The sequence below is a fragment of the Eulemur rufifrons genome, chromosome 15 (assembly GCF_041146395.1).
Source record: "Eulemur rufifrons isolate Redbay chromosome 15, OSU_ERuf_1, whole genome shotgun sequence".
NCBI lineage: Eukaryota > Metazoa > Chordata > Mammalia > Primates > Lemuridae > Eulemur > Eulemur rufifrons.
In genome coordinates, this window is record NC_090997.1 from 62,866,952 (window position 1) to 62,893,730 (window position 26,779).

Below are 26,779 nucleotides of genomic sequence, written 5' to 3' on the forward strand. Positions count from 1 at the left end.
TATTCTGTTACAAGCCACAGAAAATGTACTTAGACCACAAAGATAAGATTTGAGGATTTGTTTGGTAGCAACCTTAGGCTTAAGCACAGTGCTGAGCCAATAATAGTAATCCGTTGCGTGCAGGGTTATCACAATCAAGCTAGCACCTGTGGCATATTGTGATAAAGCACCTACCAGAGCATGTGCCTTGGGAGCCTAAATTGCTAAATGTGGTCATTGATTACTATAGCAGTAACGATGACTAGAAAGACTGTGGTGTGAGATAGATTTTTTTGAATGCACTTCAGCATTTATGGAAGAAAATGACAAACTCAGATCCTTTAATTCTCAGCTCAAATGATGGTCTGAAAATCGGAGAGCTTCTATGATAGCCCTAAAAGTATCTCTTATTTCTTGTAGTCATAAGGATGATACTGCTGAAAATCAAGCACAAATTTTTGTTGTGGACATGCTAAATTATAATGGCAGTTGTATACACAATCTCATCAAGTTTCTCATTGTCATTGAGAAGGGCTCTCTGATTTCAGTGGTGATAATGCAATCCCTGAGTGGCAGAGCCACCAGTCAGGCTTTAACTGCCAAAGCAAGGGTGGGCACATGGATGGCAGCAGGGATGTATTGGTAGTCAGAACACCTTGACCTGCAGAGATCTTTGGTAGTCAATGTGTCCCTGGGTATGAAATCATATCAGCAGCCTAACTAGAATATCGCTCGATGTATATAACAGAAAATCTTTAGGTCTAGTAGCCAAATACTGACTTGAATCACCACAGTGGAGAGTCACAGCCTCTGACCCAGATTCCAGATTTAGGTCAATTCATAGACCAGGGCCCCTTGACTGAAGGGAAGGCTGGATCTCCTTGAGGAAGGATCCTACACTATTGCTGCAGGTACGTACTGTGATTCTTCCTCCAAACCTTTTCCTAAGGCACCTACAATCATTTGCTAAAATGACTGCTCTTCAGAGTAAATGAAATGCCCAGACATTTTGGTGGTAACTAGACACTGGCTCTAAATTAATGCTAATTCCCGGGGACCCAAAACACCACTGTGGCTCACCAGTCAAAATGAAGGCTTATAATGATCAGATGACAAAAGTCTTAGCTCAGGTCTGAATTACAGTGGACCAAGTTGGTCCATGGACCCACCCTGTGGTTTTCCCAAGTTCCTGAAGTATAATTGGAATAGACATGACTAGCAATATGAGAATTCTCATATTGGTTCTATGACCCATGAGTTAGGAAACAATTATGGTAGGAAGGGATAACTGGAAGCCCCTGGAACCTCCACTCTCTATCAAGAAAATAAACCAGAAGCAATACCACAACCCTGGGGAAATTGCCCTGGGCACTAATGCCACCATCAAAGACTTGAAATAAGCAAGGTTGGTAATACCCATTTCTCCACCATTTAACTCCCCACTTTGGCCTGCGCAGATGTCTTAGAAAATGACTAGGAAGCGTCAGGTCCACACCTTAATGAGGTGGTGACTACAGTTGCAGCTGCTATCCCAGATTTAGTGTCTTTACTAAAACATATCAATATGCCCCAGTGCTTGGTATAACAGTTACTGACTTTATGCCTTTTGTTCCACATCAATTTTCAAGGACCGAAAGAGGCAGTTTACTTTTAGCTGGCAGGGCCACAGTATGTCTTTACAGTCTTGCCTCAGGGCTTTGTCCATTCTCCTGCTCTCTGCCATGATATAGTCCACAGAGACCTTTATCATTGTGACATTCCACAAAACATCACATTGGCACACTACAGGGATTGGAAATGATGAGCAAGAAGTGGCAAGTACCTAGGTGCTTAGTAAAATATATAAAAACTAGAGGGTAAAAAAACCTCACAATTCAGAGCCCTTAACCTCAAAGAAGTTTCTGGGGTTCAGTGGTTTGGAGCATGTTACAATATTTCCCCTCCAAAATGAGATCTAATTTGCTGCACTTCATACCATGTACGATGATTGGAGAGATATGCTGCTTAGCAGGTCATTTTGGGTTTTGAAGGCAATGTATATCACATTTGAGTGTGCTACTTCAACCCATCTACAGAGCCACCCAAAAGATTATCATTTCTGAGTGGGGGCCAGGGCAAGAGAAGCCTCTGTAGCAGGTGTGAGTTATAGTACAAGCTGTGCTGCCATGTGGGTCTCACGATCCAGCAGATCCAATGATACTCAAAGTATCATGGCGTATAGGGACGTTGTATGGAGCCTGTCAAACACCCGTAGGAGAATCACAAGGCAGACCTTTAAGCTTTTGGAACCGATTTATGTCCTCTTCTGAAGATGACTATTCTCCTTATAAGAAACAGTTTCTGGCTTACCACTGTGTCTTGGTAGAGACTGAATGCCTAACCATGCAATAGCAGGCCATCGTGTGGCCCAAGCTTCCCATCAAAATCTGGGTGTAGTTAGCTAGCCTAGTCGTAAACTTGGACATGCACAGCAGCAATCTATTGTCAGATGGACACGGTCCACAGAAGACTTTAGCTTGCTCAGGCAGGTCTAGAAGGTGGAAGTAGCATAGCTTTCATGAGCAGGTGGCTCAGACTCTTTTAACACCAACTCCAGTTTCATTGCCTTCTTTCCCTCAATCCCTCAATATATATGGCCTTCTGGGGTGTTCTTAACAACCAATTGGCCAAGAAAGAAAAAAAAAATCAAGTCTGGTTCACAGATGAGTCTGCATGATATGTTGGTTCCATCCAAAAGTGGACAAAAGCACTACAGCTCCAACCAAGGGTGCCCCCAAAAAGCAGTGGTGAAAGAAACCCTGCCAGTGAACTGAACTTCCAGCTAGTACCCTTGGTTGTCCACGTGTCTGAACTGAGAGATGGCTGGAAGTACAGATCTACACTAATTCATGGGTAGTTGCTAGCTAGTCAGGGAATTGGAAGAAATAGGATTGAAAGGCTGAAGACGAGGAAGTCTGGGAAGAATCTGTGGATGGACCTCAGAATGGGCACTGACTGTGAAAATATCTGTGCCCTATGTTAATGCCCACCAAAGACATCCACAACAGAGGAGACTCATCAACCAAGCTGACAAAACAATGTGCATTGAGGTTATCGGTCACCCTCATTCCCCGGCTACCACACTGCTTGCTCAATGGGTCCCTGAATAATGTGGCCACAGTGTTAGGGATAGGGGCTATGTGTGGGCTCAGCAACATGGGCTCCCCCTTACCAAGGCTGACACTACTGCCATGTGCCTAATCTGTCAAGAGCTGAGACCAATACTGAGACTGCAATGTGGCACCATCCCATGGGTAATAGCCATCTACCTGGTGGTAGGTTGATTACATCTCTTGACAGATTAGGCACTTGGCAGTATGCATGTCAGCCTTGGTAAGGGGAAAGCCATGTTTTACCTCCATCATGAAGGGGGAAGAGATTCATCTTCACTGGAATAGACACATATTCTGGATACGGATTGCCTTCCCTGCCCACAATGCTTCTGCCAGCATCACTATCCAATCCATGAGCTCACAGAATGCCTTACCCACCATTATGGCATTTTCCATAGCATTGCTTCTAAGCATGGAATCAATTTCACAGCAAAGGAAATGCTGCAGTGAGCTCATGCCTATGAAATTAACATGCCCCAATACCTGGAAGTGGCTACTCTAATTGAAAGGTGGACTGGTTCACTGAACGCTCACTTTATGACAACAGTTGGAAGACACCACACTGAAAGGATGAAGTTCTATCTTACAGTATAGGCTTTAAATCAGAGTATATGGGTCCAGAAATCACGAGGTGAAAGTGGGAGTGGCTCCTCTCATGGCTATACTTCTCATCCTAGCAATGTTGAGCTATGCTGGTTTGGAGGTCTCAGTTTCCAGGGACACAACCATGGTTCCACTGATGTAGGATCTAAGATGAGACTGCCATCCTGCTTTCTTATGCTAGAGAACCAATAAGCAACAAAAGGTGTAACTATTGGCTGGAATGATCAATCCTGATTACCAAGGGAGATTGTATTGTTAGTACAAAATGGAGGCAAAGAGGAAAATATTTGGGACACAGGCATGTCTACGTGCCTGAGTACATCCATGCCCAATAGTAAAGACTAATGAAAAAACACAGCAAACAAAACAGGTAGGACAACTGGAGGACTCAGACCCTTCAAGGGTAATGAACATTTGGGTCATTCCACCAGGTGAAGGCCCCTGGCCAGCTGAGGTTCTGGCCAAGAGCAAAAGAAATATCAAATAGGTAGTGGAAAGAGGTCAAAGATTTACAGAAACAAGGACTGTAGTAGCTTTGAATATTTTCCATTTTCCTTTTATATTTATTTGTATGTTCTAACCATTTTTTTCTCCATTTTAATTTTTTTTTTTAATTTTTTTTAGACAGGGTCTTGCTCTGTTGCCCAGGCTAGAATGCAGTGGTGCAACCATGGCTTACTGTAACCTCAAACTCCTGGGCTCAAATGATCCTGCTGCCTCAGCCTCCCAAGTTGCTGGGACTACAGGCGTGGGCCACCACACCCAGCTAATCTTTTATTTTTTGTAGAGGCGGGGGTCTCACCTGTTGCCCAGGCTGGTCAAGGAGGATTGCTTGAGCCTCCTGTGCTCAAGCAAGCAATCATCTTACTCATCTCAGCCTCCCAAAGTGCTTGGATTACAGGCATGAGCCACCACAGCCGCCCCATTTTAATTTTATATACAAGTTTTTGGAGGTTAAATTTACAATTTTGTCTTTAGGTAGCAGAATATTTGGTGGAACAGTGACAGCACTTGAAGAGTAATTAACATAACCAACAACAGATACAGTGACTGTTGGTACTGGGCATCATTACATGTCGGGGAAGGGGAGCAAACGTGACTTGTAAGAAGTATAGCTGTATCTTGTTAGGTAGAAATAGAGCTGTTTCATTGTTGTTCAGTTTTAAAGCATGTAGGATGACACGTGGAAACTGAGTAGCCAAAGGGGTAGACTGTGACCATTACCAATTTATTGCCCTCAGCTCCCAATCTGTCATTGCCTGCTCTGTGATAATGGAGCTGGACCACATGCATATTTCTCCTTTACTAGGTGGCATGTTTTGTCAGTAGAGGGCACAGGCAGGATGCTGGAGGAATTTCCTTTCCTGGTTCTAGTTCGGGTGTCTCTAGGCAGACACCCTCAGTGCCCAGCTCCAGTGAGCAGCTCAGAGCTTCGCAGTGGAGGGCCATTGGTGTGGCATATCATATGCATGGTGTACCTCATACCTCCCTGGATGACTTCCTAGAAGACGCCACTGGTGTGACATCTCCCAGTGAATGCCATCTGTGGCACCCTTCAGATGGATTTGCAGCTACCACAAATTTCACCATCCAGAGAGCCAAGACTGCATCCTCTCTGATGAGGTCTGGAATTCTGCTTTTGGGACAGTGGGTAGTGCCTGCTTCGTGTCTCTGTGATCCCTGTATTCTTTAGAGTTTTCTTTACTGTTTTGCAAATTTTTATTTAAAATTCTACAGATAATATGCTCCATCATTCCAATTCAGTGTTAAACTTTTCCTGTTCATATTGTGTGGCTTCTGTCTCCTGATTGAATAGGGTGTCTGTATCAATCAGAGTACAAAGACTTGAAGAAAATACTGAAAAAAAAAATCTTTTCGCTATGGATTAGCATCTTGTAATTAAAAAAAAAAAAAAAACAGTACAAATTGATAAGAAAAAATAGACAATTCACCAAGGAAATTATTTCACTCACCAGAATATTAAATGTAAACACTTTCAGTATCAAGTGATACCCTGCTGGTGGGAATTGGATAGCAATCTCAGTCTGTTAATATATTCAGCATGCGCCAGGCATGGTGGCTCCCACCTGTCATCTCAGCACTTTCGGAGGCCAAGGCAGGCAGATCACTTGAGCCCAGGAATTTGAGACTAGCCTGAGCAACATAGTAAAACCCCAACTCTACAAAAAAAAATTTTTTTTTTTATTAGCTGGGTATGGTGCCTGTAGTCCCAACTACTTGAGAGACTGAGGTAGGAAGACTGCCCAAGCTCAGGAATTTGAGGTTGCAGTGAGTTATGACGACACCAGCCTAGGCAACAGAGCAAAAGACCTTGTCCTGGAAAAAAAAAAAAAAATCAGCATGGAAACCCTGTGACGCAGCTTTCTACTTCTCCATATTTACTCTAGAGAAAGTCTCACACAAGGTGGCAGGTATAAACATATTCTCTGCGAAATCATTGGTATAAAATAACAACTGCAAACAACCTATCCTTGAATAGGTAAATACCCACATCAAGCATGGTGTTCACACCACTTATACCAAACATAGAAATCAAGAATTTGGTACAGCCATATACACTAACATTGAAAAATCTCCAAGTAGTGGGTGAGAAGTTACAGGATGTTAAAATTAAAATCCACATTATATGTTCTCTAAAGGTACATAAAACTGTATGTTTATAAATTATAAACCAATTACAGTGATTACCTCTGGAACACAGAAGGCAAGAAGGGAAACGGACTGGGGATGGTCAAAGCAGACTTACACCTTATCTACAATATTTAAAGAAAAAAATTTAGGAAATTAAACTTATGTATTACTTGAATACTTAAATATTAACACATTAAAAACTCTGTCTATAACTTTTTCTTCCAGCCAGGATGAAATAAGAGACTGCATTTATTCTGAAACAACTAAAAAAACTGGATAAAATATGTGAAAGTGTTTTCTTCAATGCACTGGATATTAGGAGGACAGTGATCCCTGAAAGACAGAAAACCACTGACCCATCTTACTGCCTTGAATTTCTAGGTCATGATGCAGGGAGGAGGAACCAACCCAGGCAGAGCCCAGTGGACTTCCTGAACCGAGGGGATGGAAACTAAAGTCAAGGGAGATGAAGACAGCTAATGTTCCCATGGAAGTGGACCAGAGAGGAGAAAGCTGCAGAGACAACTCCAGGAATCTGCAGGGGATGCCCCTTGAGTATTCAGCAATGAACTGATCAGCCATGCATTAGGGAACTACCAAGGCTGGGGAAAAAGTTAGAGAAAACAGCACCTGGAGGTCACACAAGGCTAGGAATAGAGCTCATTCCTACTAACCCACACTGGAAAGCCTCATGGAGGAACTGGGAACTCAGAAGGGTCTTGCCTTAGTACTGGGCAAGCAGCAGCTCTAGAACAAATATCGTTCTTCTCTCACCCCCACAAAGCTTAAAAGACCCAAAAGGATCCAGCCGTTTTCAGTAACTTAGCTATGTCTCTAAAGAAAGCTCAATAGAAATACAAAAAAATTATCCAGCATCCAACAAGATAAAATTTACTGTTTGGCATCCAATAAAAAAATACCAAGCATGCAAAGAAATAGAAAATATGACTCATAACAAACAGAAAAATCAATCAATAGAAACTGACTCAGATGTCAGAATTATAAGTCATGGGCATTAAAACTTCTTACCCTAACATGCTAAAAACCTAAAGAATGATTGGCATGTGGAGATGTGAAAGATATTTTTTTAAAAGCCCAAATTGAACTAATACTATATAAACGAAAACTACATCTTCAGATGAAAAACATACTGAGATTAACATTAGACATAGCAGAAAATATTAGTAAACATATAGACAGTAATATAAATGATCTAAAATGAAACAAAAACATAAAAAAACCCCACAAAACCTATGCATCGGTCAACTGTGGGTCAACTTCTAACAGCCTGTGTAACTGAAATCCCTAACAAAGGGAGAGAACAGGAAAAAAAAAAAAAATTGAAGAGAAATGGCTGGAAAACTTCCAAATTTGTTGAAAACTATAGATCCAAGAAACACAATAAACCCCAAGAACAAGAAACAAAAACTACACCACAGCGTATCATAATCAATTTGCTCAAAACCAGTGATAAAAAATCTTAAAATCAGCAGAGGAAAAACAGACATGTACAGAGGAACAATAAAGATGACAGCAGACTTGTCACAGGACACAATGCCAATGAGAAGACAATGGATCAACATCTTTAAAGTACTGAAAGCAAAAAAAAGTCAACCTTGAATTCTACATCCAATGAAATTCCTTCAAAAACAAAGGCACTTTATACCAATCACGTGTAAGAGACACAAACAAGGCCAATGGTTTTCACATTTCAAACAAACTACTACTTAGGAAAAAAAAGGCAAACATAAATGGAAAGAATTTATCAATAGCTATACCAGCAAGTAACAGAGAAACACATTTCCATAATTAGAAATGTTAAAGGACATCCTTCAGGCAGAAGGAAAATACTAGTAACAGGTTATCTACGTCCTAGATGAAGAGCACAGGACACAGTACTTACTTGGGTAAATGTAATGAACCTCTTACTGAAAAACCTTCCTAAACCCTATTCTTATCAAAATAATGTCTAGCAACATTTTAGGGAGTTATTAAGCTTGGCACAGTTTTATAATACTGAGCAAACTTGACCATATATAAGGCTAACACAAAACCAATAGTTCATGATTTCTAAGGCAGATTATACATCTACCCCTGTAGGTTTTAAGGCTTAAAGAGGAGTAAAGTCTCTCAGTCCAAGTCCAGTGATACAGAATGTAATACAGAATATAATTATGCCCACAACATGGACCAATGTAACCAGATTTTGCACCAGCATGTGGCTTTTAATTTATTTATATACCAAGTGCTCTAAACAAAAGCCCAATTTTACTTTACATGCAATCCAATTTAAAGCAGAAAGTCACAATTTTCAGATATATAAAAATAAGATGGTATTCTTTTCATAAATTATTGGTAGAGCATGATACCTATTGATTTGTGGAAGACTAACTTGTGTGTTGCACCCATAGGCATACCAAGTCCTCCCTCCAACTATCATTTCTAAGGCTCTCTTCTCCACTGATGAATATGTACCTTTGCAATTATCTGCTGCTCTAGAGGAGCAATAAAAATTGAGTAGACAACCTACCCCCAAATTAACCAATGCAATACACACTTCAGTCAATAAAACATAGATTAATTCAATAAACATGTAAATTTATTTTAAATCAGTTTGGTACATGATACAGATTCGTTTTGCAGTTTTTAATGAATTGAAATAGAAATTTCTAAATACAGCAGTGTCTGCCTGTGCAACAAGTATCTGTAAGGTAAAATAAGGTATTTGATAGAACGTCTGAATGAACAAATCAGATGAAAAATCTGAAAAGGTTTCTGTATACCTTCTGGATTAAAAAAACCCAAAAATTATTAATGGCTCAAGATACTACATTGCTAAAGGAAGAGAAGAAAGAGTCTGAAAGGCTGTGAGTTCTGTTCCAAGAGCGTGTCTGCAGACTTGCAAGAACTAATTTTATATTATGCTTTTATTATTAGAGCAGTGCTCAAAATTACAGAAGCTTCAAATCAAATTACATTTTCACAAAATTTGCTACATGTGTTGACATTGATGTGTGATAAGGAATTCGTATCCAGGTAAATGACAATTACATCATTGTAGCTAATTTTTGCCACCTTGGAAGGGATGGAAATTCTGTTTATTTCCAAATCAATCTTACAGCACTCCCTAAAAACTAACAGCCATGGCACCATAATAAATTTTGTGAGGTACCTAGATTGTTACTATTAATGGAAACACAAAAATGTGAGGTAAACCTACCTTTTCCCAAAACCTTTGAAGCCAGAGATTTTAAACAATTAAGGCACTTGAAAACATTAGGTGTATATACAAGTGTGCAAGTAAAACAAACTTTAGCTGTACCAGCAAGTAACAAAGAAACAGTAAATCTTCATTTTAAGAACCTTTAATTATCTAAATGCAAAGTTTCAGTTTATGAAATGAACCAGAGAAATCTGTTATTTCCTACCATAAAATACTGAAAACCAAGTGCTAAATTCAGCCACTATCGGCTAAAGAAACTCTAACAAAAAAACTTTAATGTCCTAGAAAAGCAAATCCCATTTCAAACTAATTAAAGCCCCTGAACTAATCCAATGAGTCAAAGGCAAGGGAGAAGTAACCTTCTAAAACTGAAAAAAAACTAGTGCTTTTCAAGAAAACTATAGAAATCAAAGTAGGCATGCTTATTATACTACAGGATTGAAACCAAGGAAGAGAAGAGGAGAAAGAAAAAGAGAAAGCACAGTCTATTCATCCAGGGCAAGCATCAAAAGTCTAATCAACCAAAAATCCTTGTTTTCTGAAATTACATTGGTTACATCTGCTGTCTGAAAACTTAAAATGATTGTCTCATTTAAAAAGTTAGTAAATGATCCTAAAGCAACTTATTTCCTTCTTGCCTCATGAAAGAAGTTACTTTTCAAGAAAGCTTGGTGGAAATCCTTTCAAGGTACAATACAGTTAGGATACTTTTTTGAAGTACAAAGGAAAATATGATTAAACCAATTTTATCTCTATACTTTTCAACAGCCGTAAGAAAAACGTTGGGAGGTTCAATATATGGAAGCTTTTGATTTTGTATAATATCCTTTATCTTAAGTTTCTCAGCTCTGAAATAAAGTAGATAATTTTTCAATTAAATATTAACAGTATGATATCCAAAAGCAGGATTATTACTGCTCACATCAACAGTTACATATTCAGACCAATCTTTACCTTCCTTAATGTGAACGAACAAATCACAAACATTAAGCTACACCATACCTTTCAGTCTGTCTTTTAAGGCACTGTTCTTTATTTTCTTAATGATATAAGGTGCTTTACAAGAATGAACAATAACCTGTTATACATTAATGGTTTGTATCCTTTCCATTCATTTCTTTAAATCTGGAATGTAATTCCCTGTGTGGCATCTTATTTCTAATGTAGAAAAAATAACTTATCAAGCACAAAATTTTACTCTAAGGATACAGTTTAGTGCTACTAAATTTATAAGTTTATTCCAATTTTGAAATGATAGCTCGAAATCCACCTGATTGGTAATCATTTGGCACACTCTCCTCAACTATGTTCACTAAATTACATCTTGAGTTAGGATGAAAATAACGCAGCTTTCAGGCTTCAAAATGACTAAATTTAAACTGCCAAGAGTCATAATGTTGTCTGCACAAGACAACATTTTCCATCACTTACAGAAAGTTACATTTGGCATGTCAAGAAAAAAACGTACTCCCACAGCAGCAGCCATTTAAATTAAAAGAAGACAGCCACTAGGATTCATGCAGAATATTTTAAATATTTCTGTTGAACAAAATGATTTAACTGATTTTTCTTCAATGACGATGCTCCCAAAAAACCTATTTGCATCCTTTGGAAATTTAAAGATCCTGGAACAGCGTCTTCCATGTGGGACATCTTGAAAGATGGTATTTTGGTTTCAGTGAGTTACATGAATGAATTGCCAGTCCTTGTTAATTTACAGGGTCTGTTTACAGAGTGTGGTAATTTCGTTCTTTAGATTTGCAGAATTTATACAGAAAGAAAATTACAGCTTGCACACCCAAGACAAGGACAATTCCTCCAATGAAACTGGCTGCATCAAAAGTAGACTTCCGCATAGGTTGAGAGGTTGGAGTCAAAGTGGTATTTGTTGTACCTATTAGATAAGACACAAGAAATAACAATCTTCAGTAAGTCTCATGATCCTCTATCATAATTTTAAGATCCACCTGAGCCTATTTTGCTATGTGTTAAATTCTATAAAGTATTTCCTTTTGAGTCAAAAATTTATCTCTAATGGAGGAAGGCAACAATTTATCAGACCCATTTTTCATTCTACCCCAGGATATCAAGTGGTCAGTGCTGCTATACTATTTCAAATATGAAAATAATAGAAAAAGATTCTCCTAGTATGCAAAATTATGCCCTGAGAATATATCAACCACTTTAAAAATATGCAATAATTTCTTCAGATTTATGTTAATTATCAGTGTAAATATTAATGCGCTGAAAATTCATGACTTTTGAAATTAGGTATAATATAATGTCAAGACCAGGTGTGGTGGCTCACACCTGTAATCCCAGCACTTTGGGAGGCCAAAGCAGGACTGCTTAAACCCAGGAGCTCCAAACAAGCCTGGGCAACATAGTGAGGCTCCATCTCTTAAAAAAAAAAATTACCTAGGCACAGTGGTGTGCACCTACAGTCCCAGCTACGCAGGATGATGCCTGAGCCCAGAAGTTGGAGGTTGCAGTGAACTACAACTGTACTATGGCACTCCAACGTGGGCAACAAAGTGAGATACCATCACAAAAAAAAAAAAGACAAAAATTCAGTTGCAATTTTTCAAGTTACAAAAATAATCCTAAGAATCTACAATTAGGTCAGGCATGGTGGCTCACGCCTGTGATCCCAACACTTTGGGAGGCTGAGGTGGAAGGATCACTTGAGCCCAGAAATTTGAGGTTACAGTGAGCTATGACTGGGCCACCGTATTCCAGTCTGGGCAACAGGGCAAGACCCTGTCTCTAAAAAAATTAAAAAAAATAAAAATAGGCCAGGCACGGTGGCTCACGCCTGTAATCCTAGCACTCTGGGAGGCCGAGGCGGGTGGATCGCTCCAGGTCAGGAGTTCGAGACCAGCCTGAGCAAGAGCGAGACCCCGTCTCTACTAAAAATAGAAAGAAATTATCTGGCCATCTAAAATACATATAGAAAAAAATTAGCCGGGCATGGTGGCGCATGCCTGTAGTCCCAGCTACTCGGGAGGCTGAGGCAGTAGGATCGCTTAAGCCGAGGAGTCTGAGGTTGCTGTGAGCTAAGCTGACGCCACGGCACTCACTCTAGCCTGGGCAACAAAGTGAGACTCTGTCTCAACAACAAAAAAAATAAAATAAAATTAAATAAAAATAAATAAATAAATAAAAATTAAAAAAAAAAAAAAAACAACAAAAATAATCTGGAATTTATGATTTCAACAAGCAAAAGAACTTGTAATTAAAGGCATCTAAAACAGTACTGTCAGCAAATTTTATATTGTAAGAAAATATTTACCAAGTCATAAGGAAAAAGAACATGAAAATTTGAATTTCCTTTCAGGGAGTAAAATGTTTAAAGAGTAATAAACGAGAGAGAATAGCAGCAAAAACATAAAGCTGAAGAACTCACAAAAGGCAGGTAAAAGATTCATCAGCATGAAGACAACAGTTTATTCTGAATATAAATAGAGAAAAGGGTTCCTAAACTGTGTCCCATGGCATAATCTCAATCTGATTTAGATTACAATATGTCAAATCATCAGTTAATAACAAATTAATTTTCACATATACTTTCAATAATTTCTGAGGAATGTTAAGAAATGGTAAGGATGGTGAGGTGCACATCTGGTTGTGATCTTGGCTTTTCTCAGTAAAAAGGATAGAAATCAGTAGTTACAAATTAAATTTCAGTACATACAAGTTGTACTGAAAGTGTTTTGGAAAAACATTACTTAACTCTAAAGTTCATGCCAAATGTGATTACACATTTAAAAACTAGGAGACGACTCTCAGCAAAATTGTCATTATTTTAACAGCTTCTACGTTGGTCTCCTAAATGTTAAGAGATGAATTTCAGCTCCATAATCATTCATGAACAAAACTGGAAAATGGTGGTAGAAACAGTAAAAGGCAACACTGTATGCACATCCTACATCACTGTTAGTTTTAAAAGCTTCAATTACCTGATGTAGGAACTGTGGTGGAAGTTGTAGAGGAGGAAGGCAGAGTTGTGTTTCCAGCTAAAATGAAAACAAAATGTATTAAAAAATCTTAAATCTCTAACTTCCCAGTTATCTAGTATCTTCTAAAAAAATAATGCTACCAACTTCAACATGCTTTAAATTTTTTTTGAGATAGAAGCCAAATTTCAGTTAGTGGCTCCCTAACATATCTACACACCCAAGAACACTAGCATTTAAATGTATTTAAAAACATTAAGCAATCATAAAATTCTTATCTATGTTAATATCTATGTATCTAAGTATGGAATCTACATAGACATCTGGATAAAGTTTGCAAAAACTTTATCTTGCCCACACACAAGTGCAAGAATATTTAGGTGAGGGAACTATAGATTCTTTATAAATAATCTTGCTTCTAAGACAAAAACTATTAAAGTCATAGGAATAAATAAGTACAACTTAGTACCTCTTATGTGGGTATCAAGATTTGCCTATCTTTATCTTCTTCACTTCAGGGACTGGCAAACTTTTCTTAAAGGGGCAGATAGCAAACATTTTAGTCTTTGTGCACTGTGTAATGCAAAAGCGGCCAATGACAACATGCAAATTAATGGGCATGGTGTGTTCCAATAAAACTTTATTTATAAGACCAGGTGCCCAAGGCCCACAGTTTCCCAACATAGATTATAAAAGCCTAGTCAACCACACTACATGAGGCCAAAATATTATCTTATGATGCCTCCAAATAAGTGCACACTCTGAGAAGAATGAGTTTGAATATAAAGTCATTTCAGGAACTGAAGCTCTCTTTGAATTACAAAGAGTCATCTATAAGGGTTCTCATACCAGTATTAGAAAGGAAGGTCCTAGATATAGTTCATACAAAGTAACATTTTTCCTAGTCCAAAGAGCTAGCTACTTAATGGATTCAAAGTTTGCTGGAGCATTTGAGAAAGGTTTCACTAAGAGGTTGTCCTTAAAGTTAGGGTCCAAATATTTGGAAAGTAAGAGGACATGCTCTAGGCAAGGAGTCACTAGCTAAAAGAGTTCCTTATCGTGTCTCAGGAAATAATTAGGTTGGTCAGGCTTTATAGTGCAGGGGCTTCAATATGAGAATTTGCTTACTCTGGTGGGCAACTAGGGATGATTTGGGAGGAAGATAAGGAAGATTGATCACATGAGGTTCATAAACATTTATTTTCTTTTTAATACAAACTCATCATGAAAAGTGTTTTATATTTTTATGAAAAATGTAGGGTGTCATATATTCAAATGTTAGTTTTTGCACTGTTTCAGAAAAATGGATTTGAGAACTAAAGAGAATTTGGAAACAAATGCTACTTCTGTGTAAAGTATGTTAACTGAAGAGATTTCGAAGTGATATGCTTAATTCACAAAAGACAGAGAAAGGGTGCCAAATAACTATTGATAAAGCATTAGAGATGAATTTTTCGTTGTATTATATTGTTTTTAAACTGATTAAAATAAAAATAGGAATAAGCATCCTCCCAAATTCCACTGATAAAAAAGAGGAAGTCCTGTTTTTAACAAGAGTAGGGCCTGACAGTTTGAGAATATCACTAAAAAGTAGATCTATAAAAAGACAAGGATTCTTGTAACAGGTAGGCTGCCCATATTCCAAAGTTGACAGGGATACTATGAAGCTAAGGTATTCTCATTTTTATAGGACCATGAGTAAAAGAGAGTCTTTTCTGTATTTCTGAAAGCTCTGGTTGGACTTCTCTATTTGTATTGATATTAATAGAAGCTAATAGATGATATGCTAATAATCCTGATGGCTATGTTCATACACATTTGTTTTCTTTCCCCTCTTGCTTTGAACACTGCTGTATGTACTTTATCCATCCTGTTCTTGATTCAACAGTTCTCTCACCCTCATTTCTCCATGCCATGAATATCTTATAGAGAAATATCTGATCTCATCTTTGACAGGACTGATTCTTATACAGAATTCCTAGAGTAGACGGTATGATTTTAAGACTCATTATTCCCTTCAAAGTTGTTATTGCTTATGTGTAACTGCAAAAAATACAGTTACAAGTTAAATAAAAATTTATTTTCAATCTTTAAACACTATTATTAATTCTGTTTGATAGTGTTAGGGAAAAAAAATTCTGCAAATTTGCTATTGGTTCTTACTACCGCCCTCAGAACATGACAAAAACTAATTCTTTTCGTAAATAGGCAAAACTTTTTTAAACATTCATTTTTTTGGGAAAAAGTATTAGGTTAGATGACATTTTCAAAATAAAGCCATTATTTGGGGAATATACCTCTACTAATTTACAATATGTTACTATCATTTAAAAAAAATAATTCACAGGTTATAAAAGGTTGCTGTTGGTCATAAGAAAATTCAGAAAATACAGTAAAGACATTTAAGAAATCCCACCACCCAGAGTAACAAGTTACTTCCTCCCAGACATTTTTCTCGGTGGGCATATAACAAAAGATAAAAATGTACTAGAACTGCTTAATACAGTTTATCTTCTACTTAACATATTACGAACATTTCCCCCTCTATCTCTGACAAATTTTGGTCCTTCTGCTGTTAGATATTTGTATTTTATATATTGGGGGAGGGCCATTATAATTAACCTCATTACCCATCTTTCTATGTAAATCAAATTCTCTTTGCACTGTTTCCTTAACTGTCTCTTAATTTCTCACTGTTCTCTTTAGAGGAAGCAACACACACAGCCATGTAGAGACCACCTAAAGTGTTGGTCAACTGATGCATTTTCTGCAGGCAAGTCCTTATTTCTTTCCACTTTACAGAAATAAAAACAGGTAAAAGATTCATGGTAGTACACGGGAGGACCCAGGATGGAGCAAGCAGCAGAGAACTACACCAAGAGTGGACTCACAGGGGAAGAAATTAAAAGTGAACTTTCAATGGTTTGGGGGAAATTGTCTACTCCTCTCTCTCTGTTCACACCCAGCCTTTCTGGAAATGAGTTTTCTCCCAACACCTCTGTCTGCTTTTATCAACCTTTAACATCCTCCTTAGTCAATGATTTCTAATGGGTGCTAAACATTTATGAGCATACCACTGTATAATAATCAGCTCAAAATAAGTTTTGTAGCATTTGCAGATTTCCATGTCATTGTTATTTCCACCTCAGCCAATTTCAAATTACTAACATGATATCACCGAGCATAGGGTTGGCAAGAGCTGTGCACAACTGGCTAGCAAAAACTGGCTCAAGCCAGCTCCAACACACCACTGTCCAAGTCTTTCAAACTGAGTTATTGTCCTTGTTACAGCATTGGACTACTTTTTCCTTTGAAAAACAACACCTACAACCACATGCTGTTAGTTTCTTGGACACACTTTTCTGGGTTTTCTTACTTCCAAAACCATCACCCTAATTGGTTTCCACCCAGGTCCTCTTCCCAGCCATTAGATATTGTTTCCTTGAATTTGCTCCTCAAGCCCTACCCATCCTCTATGTTCCTCCAGTGGCCTCTACAACTGCCTATGTTGATCTGTATTTTCCCAGAGCTCTCTCCAGACTTAGTTTCCTGAAAATGGATCCATTAAGATCCCACTTAAATGGACTCCAGGCACCTTAAACTAAAATCCCAAATGACAGCCCCAATCAGCTGCTCTTTGTCTCTTGCTTACTTTGGTGAAGACTCCTCCTCTTCTTTCTTATCACTCTGCTGCCCCTCAGCCACCAAGTCTTACCCTTCTACTTTCTAGGCCTATTTGCATACAACTGTAGCCTCCCTACTTGTTCTCTAGAATTATGGTAACAGGTTATCTAACCAATCTGAGTTTACTCTGGTCTCCTTCCAATCTACTCTCCACAATGACAGAATAAGTCATTTTATTAAAATGCAAGTATGATCACATGACCTACATGCTTAAAATCTTTTAAGATTACCAGCAAGGCGTACAAAAGCAATTTGCAATTCTGCTCTTGACCTGGTGACCAGATCCAGCTTAACTCCTCACCTTCTACTGGACATTCCTTCACCTCATTGTACTCTTTCACATCTCCACATGTGCTGACCAACGTGGACCACCTGGGCAGCTCTCCCCATTATTTTACCAGTGTGGTTTTAGTCAGTCAACATCTTCACTAAGCTGTCCCCATGTGTGCCATGTTACCCAGTACACTTTCCTACAAATTCCCCAACACATGTGCTCACTGACATCTTTCATTGTTCCTATACTAGACAAAATGCTGGCTTATTTCTGCCTCTATATCCCTATCCCTATCACCTACCTAGCCTAGTTCTTCTCCTGGAATAGATGCACTTAATATTGGTAAAATGTTATTTATTCTTCCTATCAAATTAGTAAGTTTTTAAAAGGAGATATTATCTAATGCGGCTGAGAGTGCGATAAAACTTCCCAGTTGTTGATAGAAACGAAAATCATACATCTTTGTGGAAAGCAATCAAGAGCCTTAAAATAATCATACCCTCTGATGTAGCAATTCTGCTTCAATCAGTCCTATCACAGATACATACAAGTATAATTTCATATAAGATGTTCCCTGCATGGTGAATGAGAGAGCAGGATAGATAAAGTGTGCTTACAGAACAATGCTTACAGTAAGAGGGAAAATACAAAGGTGCATGAGCCTATCATTCAATTTCGTAAAAAGTACGCTTATTTAGATATATACATAGAAAAGACTAGAAGAAACTAACCACTGAAAACATTTTGGTGTATCTCTACATGATGGAAACTACAATTTTCTTTAGGCTTTTGTATTCTATTTTCCAAGATTTCCACAAAATTACACTGGAGCTACATGTCACTGTCACAAACAGTACACATTAATGTAATTATTGTGGTCCAAGACTAAATAAGTGTTTACTGATCTTTAAAATTATACTAACAACTTTTAGGTATTTGATTACTAAAAATTTATCCATTAAGAGAGCTTAAAAATACTGAAAGACAGAGGAAGAAAGTTAATCATCTTAAATTACCTGTAGAATTGGTTGGCACTGGGGTGGTAGTGGGCACTATTAAAAAAAAAAACAAACAAAAATCATACACATCAAAGCTATCAAAATTTCACATTCTATAATGCCATTTCCCAACCTGCAATCATTTGAATACCACTTTCACATTTTTACATTTAAGTACTACCTGTGGAAGAGGCTGACAATTGCTCCCAACCAAAACCAGTCTCCTCTTCTTTAGAAATAGAGCCAATTTTTAGCAACACCTCCCTATCACCTTGGAAAGACATTTCTTAGCCTCCCACACATCTAGCTAGCCACTAGTAACTTCCAGGAAGCATCCTTTTAAGGTAGATATGGGCCTCTCTTATGCCCTTCCTCTTCCTGCTGGCTGGAAAATCAATCTGATGGCTAGAACATGAGCACTTATCTTGGAGAGCAAGGTCAAAGCCATTTTTGAGAAATGAAAGAGTGAAATCATAAAGGAGCCTGGGTCCCTAATGGTGGTAGAGCTATCTCTAGCACTCTAGATTTCCTTTACATGAGAGCAAAGTAAATTTGTCCCTTGTTTAAGGCATTGTAATTTGGGTGTTTATGTCCTTTACAGCTTAAACTATTTGTAACTGGTACATCATCAAATAAGCAGCATTACTTACTCAATCTTTAAATCAATGTTTTAAAAAGTGTTTTACATAATCTTCTAAGGAATATCAAGAAATCACAAGTCTTATTTATTAGTTTATTCTAACACACATTAAAATAATTATTAAAAATGCTCTTAGACCACCTAACCAGATTATACACCCTACATAGAGTAAAACTAACACTAATGAAATTCTCAGTTACAAAGTTCACATTGGGATGGCAGGTGGGGCAATGCCTACCAAAATTAGAGTATCAAGGTAGTCTTTCAAGCTTACTGACACACTCCACAAAAATCTTTTTTCTATTCAATTATTATCTACTCACCAAATGAGGAGTGTGACTTTCCCATTAATTTATAATCTCATTAAAAAACTCAGCTGTTTAAACTAGAAATTTTAAATGTTTTGCAGGACAAAGAATAAAGGTTAAAAAGCAATCAAGTTCCTCAAATTAAAATACAGAAAATAGATGGATATGGAAAAGGTTCATTTAACCATGGCACACACTGTGCTGGAGACAAAATGTAACAATCACCAGTACTAGAACGCCAAAAGTGCCAGAACAAGGTTGTCCAGGCCTGTAAGATGCAAATAAAGACAGAATATACACTGCAGTCAATTCCTGGAAAAGCTTAAGGAAAAAAAAAAGTAGATGAAACATCTACACTTTAACATTCCACAGTACAGATAAATCACTAAACCAAACTTCAAAATATTGTAACAGAGGGAAAATGGAAAAATGTTTTAGGAGCTGTCTCTTTAAAAATTCCCTCATTCTTTTTGGAAATTAAAACCTGCATCTCTGCCCAGGTGTGGTGGCTCATGCCTATAATCCTAGCATCCTGGGAGGCCAAGGTGGGAGGATCACTTGAGGTCAGGAGTTTGAGACCAGCATGAGCAAGAGCAAAACCCGTCTCTACTAAAAAAAATAGGAAAAAAAAAAAAAAAAAATTAGCCGGGCAACTACAAATAGGAAAAGTTAGCTGGGCGTGGTGGCACGTGCCTGTAGTCCCAGCTACTCCTGAGACTGAGGCAGAAGGATCGCCTGAGCCCAGGAGTTTGAGGTTGCTGTGAACTAGGCTGCGGGACTCTAGCCCAGGCAAAAGAGCAAGACTCTACTGTCCCAGGCTAGTGGTGCGAGGGGCAGGGAAGTGTCCTCTGTTCTCTTTGTGCCACAGGAGACGGCTCAACGGAACTATCGGGGAAGTCACAATCAATAGATTGTGGAGATGTGTAGATGGCTCAGAATCATCAACTACAGTTAAAAAGCAATAGCCTAAAGCTGAAAACCCTCCCTTTAAAAGCTCTGTATTTCTGCTTATAGTGAGGAAAATTGGTACCTTAAGACGAGAGTCTGCCATTTTCATTTGCCTACAAATTAACAAACCTCTCTTTCCTTCTCAGACTATTTGTCCTCATTCTTCTGATGTGGCATCGGGGACAAGGATGAATTGTAACAATATCATCCTTTTATCAATCAGTATGAATATGCTATTTACACCTAAATTTTTGACAAGATGAGAATTATGGCAATGCTTTAAACAAAACATTGAAACAAGGCTTTGAGAGGCAATGATCTTTCCCACCTCTCTTTGGCCACCTTCCCAGCAACCAATAAGAATACATACCAGAACACAAGTCTGTTGTGTTCACCACACGACAATCACTAACTGTTGAATTGTGAGAACAGTAGCTCTCAGCTGTTATGAAAAAGAGAGAGAGAGAAACAGCACAAACCGTCATTTATATTATCTTTGACTTTGCTACTAAACTCTAAAATCAAACCCAAACACATTAGAAGTCCACAGACTAACAAATACTGTTATTCTCCTTTTCCCATTGTCTTAAAGATATTACACATGATCCTTCCAAAATGTTATCCCTTAAAAATCCAAATAAGGCCAGGTGCAGTGACTCATGCCTGTAATCCTAGCACTCTGGGAGGCGAAGCAGGATTGCTTGAGCTCGGGAGTCTGAGACCAGCCTGAGCAAGAGCGAAACCCTGTGTCTACTAAAAATAGAAAAACAATTAGCTGGGCATAGTGGCAGGCAACTGTAGTCCCAGCTATTATTGCTTGAGCCCAGGAGTTTGAGGTTGCAGTGAGCTCTCCTGTCCCCAGTGCATTCCAGCACGGGCAACAGAGTGAAACTCTGTCACCAAAAACAAACAAACAAACAAAAAATCCAAATGCACAGATAAATCTGAAACACTTAGATCTCAAAATTGTGGCATATCTACTGCACAATCAAGGGAGGCAGCCAGGATATACAAGATAGCAGAGTCAGTAGGGAGAAGTGGTCAGGATCTTTTAATACAGGCTTAGTAAGCAGAGAAGGTGCTCCAAAGCAGCCGAACCTCTCTGTTCCAGATCTCACTGCTCTCATATAATAGCTTTCTTGTATAGGTAGACTTGGAGCAAAACAAGGGGAGAGCCTTCCCCAACAAATCTTAAAGTAGAGCATTCAATCTCCGAAATTCACCAACTCCTATATACATACATACATAAAGGGAGAGGAGCATCCTAAAAAATTCCATTTTATGACCTAAAAAAATAACACACAAAAAAGTCAATTTAACCTCAAATTTAGTTAATGCCTTAATTTTAAAGAGGTTTTTGAACTTTATGTAGTGATATAATTTCTAGAAGTATTAAAATTTTCACCAAAGAATAAACTTAACCTGCAGCTTTGGCTTTTTCTTTAAAACAAACCCCCCCAAACTGATTATTTTACTGATAGAAAAAAAAATACAACCACCCTACATTAATAAAACAGATAAGAATAATTTATGGCATAATCCCTTGGTTCTAACAAACATCTTATTCGCATTTCAGCATACTCCCCCCTCTATCAAATGCACACAAAGCTAACTTACTGTAAAATGTAACAGCAGCACAGGAAAGTCAACTCCCCCCATCTCATTCTTCCCCCATATCTAAGCATCCAATAAAGTTTCATAAGGTCTTTTTATGGTTCATTTTGCAGGACATCTGCAGATAAATGTCTCAAACTGTTTTCAGAGGAAAACTTTCTTTAACAGCTAATTCCAGTGTATTAGCGTACCCTTAACCCCTAACGATGGTCTAAAATCTTTCTTCCTGGAGGGGGTGGGACGCTTCTCAACCTGCACTCCTTGTCAAAAAAAAAAAAAAAATCAAATCTTTCTTCCTTTAAAAACTATCAGGAAAAAAAAAAAGCAGGGCATGGTGGCACACACCTGTAGTCCTAGTTAATGGGAAGGCTGAGGCAGGAGGATCAAATCTAAAATTCTCTCTTTGAAGGGAGTGGATGGGAGACAAGAAGAGATTTTCATGGGGAGTGTTAAGCAACTAGCATTTTAAAGGAGTACTGGATTTGCAAAATAAACAGTGCATGCTATCCTAAATGTTCTACATAACTTTCAAATGGTCAAAGAATTAGAGTATTTAAAAACGTTATAACGAGAAAGTTTTGCATTCTCAAAATTACTGCATCCCCAAGGTTTCTTACCTTTACATTCTATCCAAAAGCAGGCAGTATTAACAGTGCTAGCATTAAAACAGGAAACACAGCTGTTGCGGCCTTCACAGGTTTCTGGGGGAGAGGGGTGGAAGGGAGAAAAGTATAAAATCAATGAATTAACTGGTATCTCATTTGGGTTTGTTCTGCTTATCTTTTTTGAACAATAAGCAGTATATGCACTGCCAGAATTACTAATTCAGAGAAGTGATAAAACTTTATAAACTGGTTTACTAACAAATTCCAATAATTACAAATTATGAAGCTATGAGTAAACTCGTTTAAAAAAAAAAAAAAAAAAAAAAGCTAGTAGACACACTTAGTACCTCACAGCACTATCGTCCAAACAATCCTTTCTCACAGGACAGCCATATGAAAGCCACTCAGGGTTTCTTGAGGCATTTCAAAGCATCCTTACTACACAAAAATATTGGAAAAAAGGCTTTGCTGTAAGACCAATACTGCACATAAGGAAATCACTGCCTGCAAATATCAGATGAAACCCTGGGCTTTTTAATAGTAATAGATTTATTACAGGTTGAATCCAAGCTGTGACGATGCTCTTTCTGCAAAGGAGTTAATTTCCCAGGAATTCTTGATTCAAAAACCATCCACTCTTCACAGAGTCCTCCACAACTGGGAACAACATCTGGAAGGGCCACATTCATGTGCATGTAATTCAACAAGTTAACAAGGTATTTGTGAATAGTTTATGTATGCTGAAAGGTCCAGAAAATAGCACTCAAAGAAAGCTAATTACAATTCAACATCTGGACAAACGAACGGACTATAGCGGGCTCTACTCATTTTCCTACATCTAGATGCCTGCAAACACTCTCATTTGATTTCCCCTGCCAAAAAAAATAATCACTCTGCAAAGGCACTGCGTTTCAGTACTTTATCATTAGTATTTATTAAAGGCTGGGACATGCATGGTGGGGCGGGGGTAAGGGGGTCACAAAGTAGAAGTAAATTCTTCAGAAGTTTATATAGATAAAAAATGCTACCTGTGTAAAATCTTTTGTGCTTGATGAAGGGTGTAGTGGAGTGAATGTTATTTACAATGAACTAAACTTGCTACCTTTCAGACTGTACCTTATCCAACTAAGATTTCCAAACAATGCAAATTATCTCCTTTGCATGCATTTCAATTACACAAAGGCAACTGATTTGCTATTTCCAAGCTTCTCTTACACACACACACACACACACACACACACGCGCGAGAGGAAACTGCTGATTATGTAGGAGACAAAAAACATTCTGCTCTATCATCTTAAATATAGTGCGATTAGAATGCGCAGTATTGTACTGCAATTTACTTTTTTCATCTAAAACTTTTTAAATTTTACCATTACATATCTTTCTGGAGCTAACAAAAAAACCATTACATTTATTATATCTTAACTTTTATAAAATACTAAAACTAGATAAGACATTTTAGAACACTATGAATGACATGGTAAAATCATTACACTTCAGCAATCCTACGGTCAGGAAGCCAAGATATCCCTTACACCATTGTTAACTAGAATAACCAATCATACCATACTGCAGTTTTTAAACATCTAGTGCTTCTTCACCTTATTACCTCCAATTTATCTTCCCTCCCTCTCGTGCTGTCACAGCATATGCCAAATTCTGCTTTAAAATTTGTGTATGCCTTAACCAACCCTACTCCACCGCAGAGTTTAACAGAAGTTACGTTCTTCATGCGGTTTTAGAAAATCTACAGACCCGAGTTCCAATCCCGACTCCACAACCAACTAAACACACGGTCCCAGGAAAATTACTTTATCGCCGTCGTTCTGGCTTCTAGGTTTCACCATCTTCCTGTTTAGACTTACGTACTAAAAAATACATATCCTTTGCACAGAGCGTAGAATGTAAAGTTTTAACTCATTAAATGATCAAATCTCAGTTATATCCCATACCTACCTGCAAAATCAATGTAATTAAATCTCAAGTGATTATTTTCTCAGACCCGAGTCTGAGACACGAACAAGCATTAGCGTCTTTCTCTTTCCCCAACTTCCGGAGAAGGGTACCCCGGGAGAGACACCCTGGGTCGATAAACGACTGGCCCCAGGGGGAGGGAGTTCGGTCTCACCGCCAACTTCAGAGGCGCGTCAACTCGCCCCATCATCAACCCCACAGCTGCCACCGCGGAAGGAAGCCACGTCCCCACTTCCGAGCCCAAGGTGAAACTAGGGAATTACGAAAAGTACCGCGACGGGCACCGCTTTGGGGTCGGCATCAGCCCAACGGCCACAGGGGCTCGCCCGGCCCCTTCCCGCCGGGGCGCTTCCCACTCGCGCCGGCCGCGGCTGGACTGGGGCGGGCCGCCATGTTGCCCGAGCAGCCGCCGCACCCCGAGCGCGGCCCGCCGGGCCCGGCCCTCCCCTCACCCGGGGGAGAGAGGGCGGCTGGGCAGGCGGGCGGGCGAGCGCAGGAAGCCCGCTGGCGGCGCCCACCTGGTACTGGAGTGGTGACTGGCGGGACGGATGTCCCTAGTGTCGTGTTTATCTTGGTGGTGGACTCCGGAGTCGTCCTGAGTGAGACTGGGGTCGTGTCCTGACCCGCAGATAGCACACAGAGCGCGGCCAGGCAGGTGGCGGTCCAAAGCAGCGGGCAGGAGAGCGCAGACATCGTGTCCTCAGCGCTGGTGTCCGGCCGAAAGCTGCGGCGCACAACGTTCAGTCAATCCCTCCGTCCCCTGCGGCGCCGCTAGCGAGACTTCGCTCCCCCGCGGGAGCGCGCTAGGGTCACGTGACGGGCCGCGGCGCGCGGGGGCGAGGCTGAGCGGAGACGGGGCGCGGGCGATACCAACGGGAATTCTACAGGGGGCGGGGAGCAAGGGAGTCCAGAGGAAACCGAAGGAGGCTGTCCCTCAAAGCGACAGTAGTATACAAGGACACTCCCAGACTCTGCAAATGGTTTTACTTGCCCTCAGAATTCCACACAAGGAGCAGTTGGGCTTTCCTCGTGCCTACCATAGGGAAAGCCCCCGCCCTGGCTTGGATGGAACAACCTACGTGACGTGGCGTATGGCGCCCCTTGAGCGCCCTGCGAGGCCGTAATTCCGCGGCCCCACGTGACCTCTGGGGCCGCGCCTGCCCGACATAGAGTGGAAGTTGTTTTTGTGCGGTACTAGTAGAACGAGAGCAAGAACTCGACTTGTGCTGTGCTACCGGGTCCCAAGAGTATTTACTTATATCCTCACTAAGACCCCCGCCTTTTTCCTTGAAGATCGATTTTGCTGGAAGTAACCTTGTGATGGGACTCCCTGGGGAAATGGAGACACCACGTGGCTGAGTTTCTGCTCTGCCGCCTACAGTGTGAGCGGCTGAGGCACCGAAAGCGGCCCCAGCCAGAACTGCATACTATGTCTGTCACTCTTTCCCAGGCTGGCTTTTCCGAATTGTAATTTCAAGCGGCGATAGCAGCACTCAACTCTACCACTGTAGTCAGAGAATCAAAGGCGGTCTGAATTGCAAGGCCATTGGGTCCGTTCCCATCCCCACATTGCAGGTGAGGAAATTGAGACTCAGAAAAGTGACTTGACCTAGACACAGGATTGATTGCCTGGCGTCAAAGCTGGATTTTTAAGTGCCTGTAAGTGTTCAGGCATTGCACAGGCTTTTAAGTAAGGGAGAGCGCCATCTGATGCCCAGTCTCAAAATACTTGCAAAATTTGATATGCTTGTGTCCATTGGTAAAAGTTAGACTTTAAAAGTTGTATTTAATGCCGTGTGTTTTCAGCTGTTTTATATTTATCATGTAATTTTAATTATGGCGTATTTACCCTAATAATATGAATATTAATTACTTTTGTAAAGCCTTGTTTTGCTGTGCCACAAACACCGAAAAAGATGACTGCGTAAGCGCTTTACCTTTTCACCTCGAGTCGAAAGCTTTTATTTTCCCGTGGAATCTAATCTGTGGTCCTTATGTACCCTCATGACTATGAACATTTGTTCCATTGACTACACTAGTTGGAGATTTGCTTGGATGTAAACGAACTGATGATTTTAACTGATCCAGCCTATGACCGTCAAGTAAATGAGAAAGTCTGCTCTTTTCTCAGGACACCTCTCACACCATATTTAGCACATGCCTGTC

The 26,779-nt window shown here is 39.5% G+C and overlaps 1 protein-coding gene across 4 annotated transcripts; it reads right to left on the reverse strand.

Annotated features, from left to right (window-relative positions):
- Positions 1-9,777: 9,777 nt before the first annotated feature.
- CD164 (CD164 molecule) lies at positions 9,778-25,393 on the reverse strand. 4 transcript variants are annotated; one of them, XM_069489197.1, is made up of 7 exons: positions 25,132-25,393; positions 22,649-22,732; positions 20,788-20,859; positions 18,540-18,575; positions 13,569-13,625; positions 11,408-11,503; positions 9,778-10,767 (listed from the first exon to the last, which is right to left on the reverse strand). In XM_069489197.1, exons 1-7 carry the CDS (start codon positions 25,304-25,306, stop codon positions 10,721-10,723), a joined length of 567 nt encoding a protein of 188 aa, XP_069345298.1. In that variant the 5' UTR covers positions 25,307-25,393; the 3' UTR covers positions 9,778-10,720. The 4 variants fall into 4 exon arrangements, with proteins under 4 accessions (XP_069345298.1, XP_069345297.1, XP_069345301.1 ...); XM_069489196.1 differs by having other exon boundaries at positions 9,778-11,503; XM_069489200.1 differs by lacking the exon at positions 18,540-18,575 and having other exon boundaries at positions 9,778-11,503.
- Between the last annotated feature and the right edge of the window lie 1,386 nt (positions 25,394-26,779).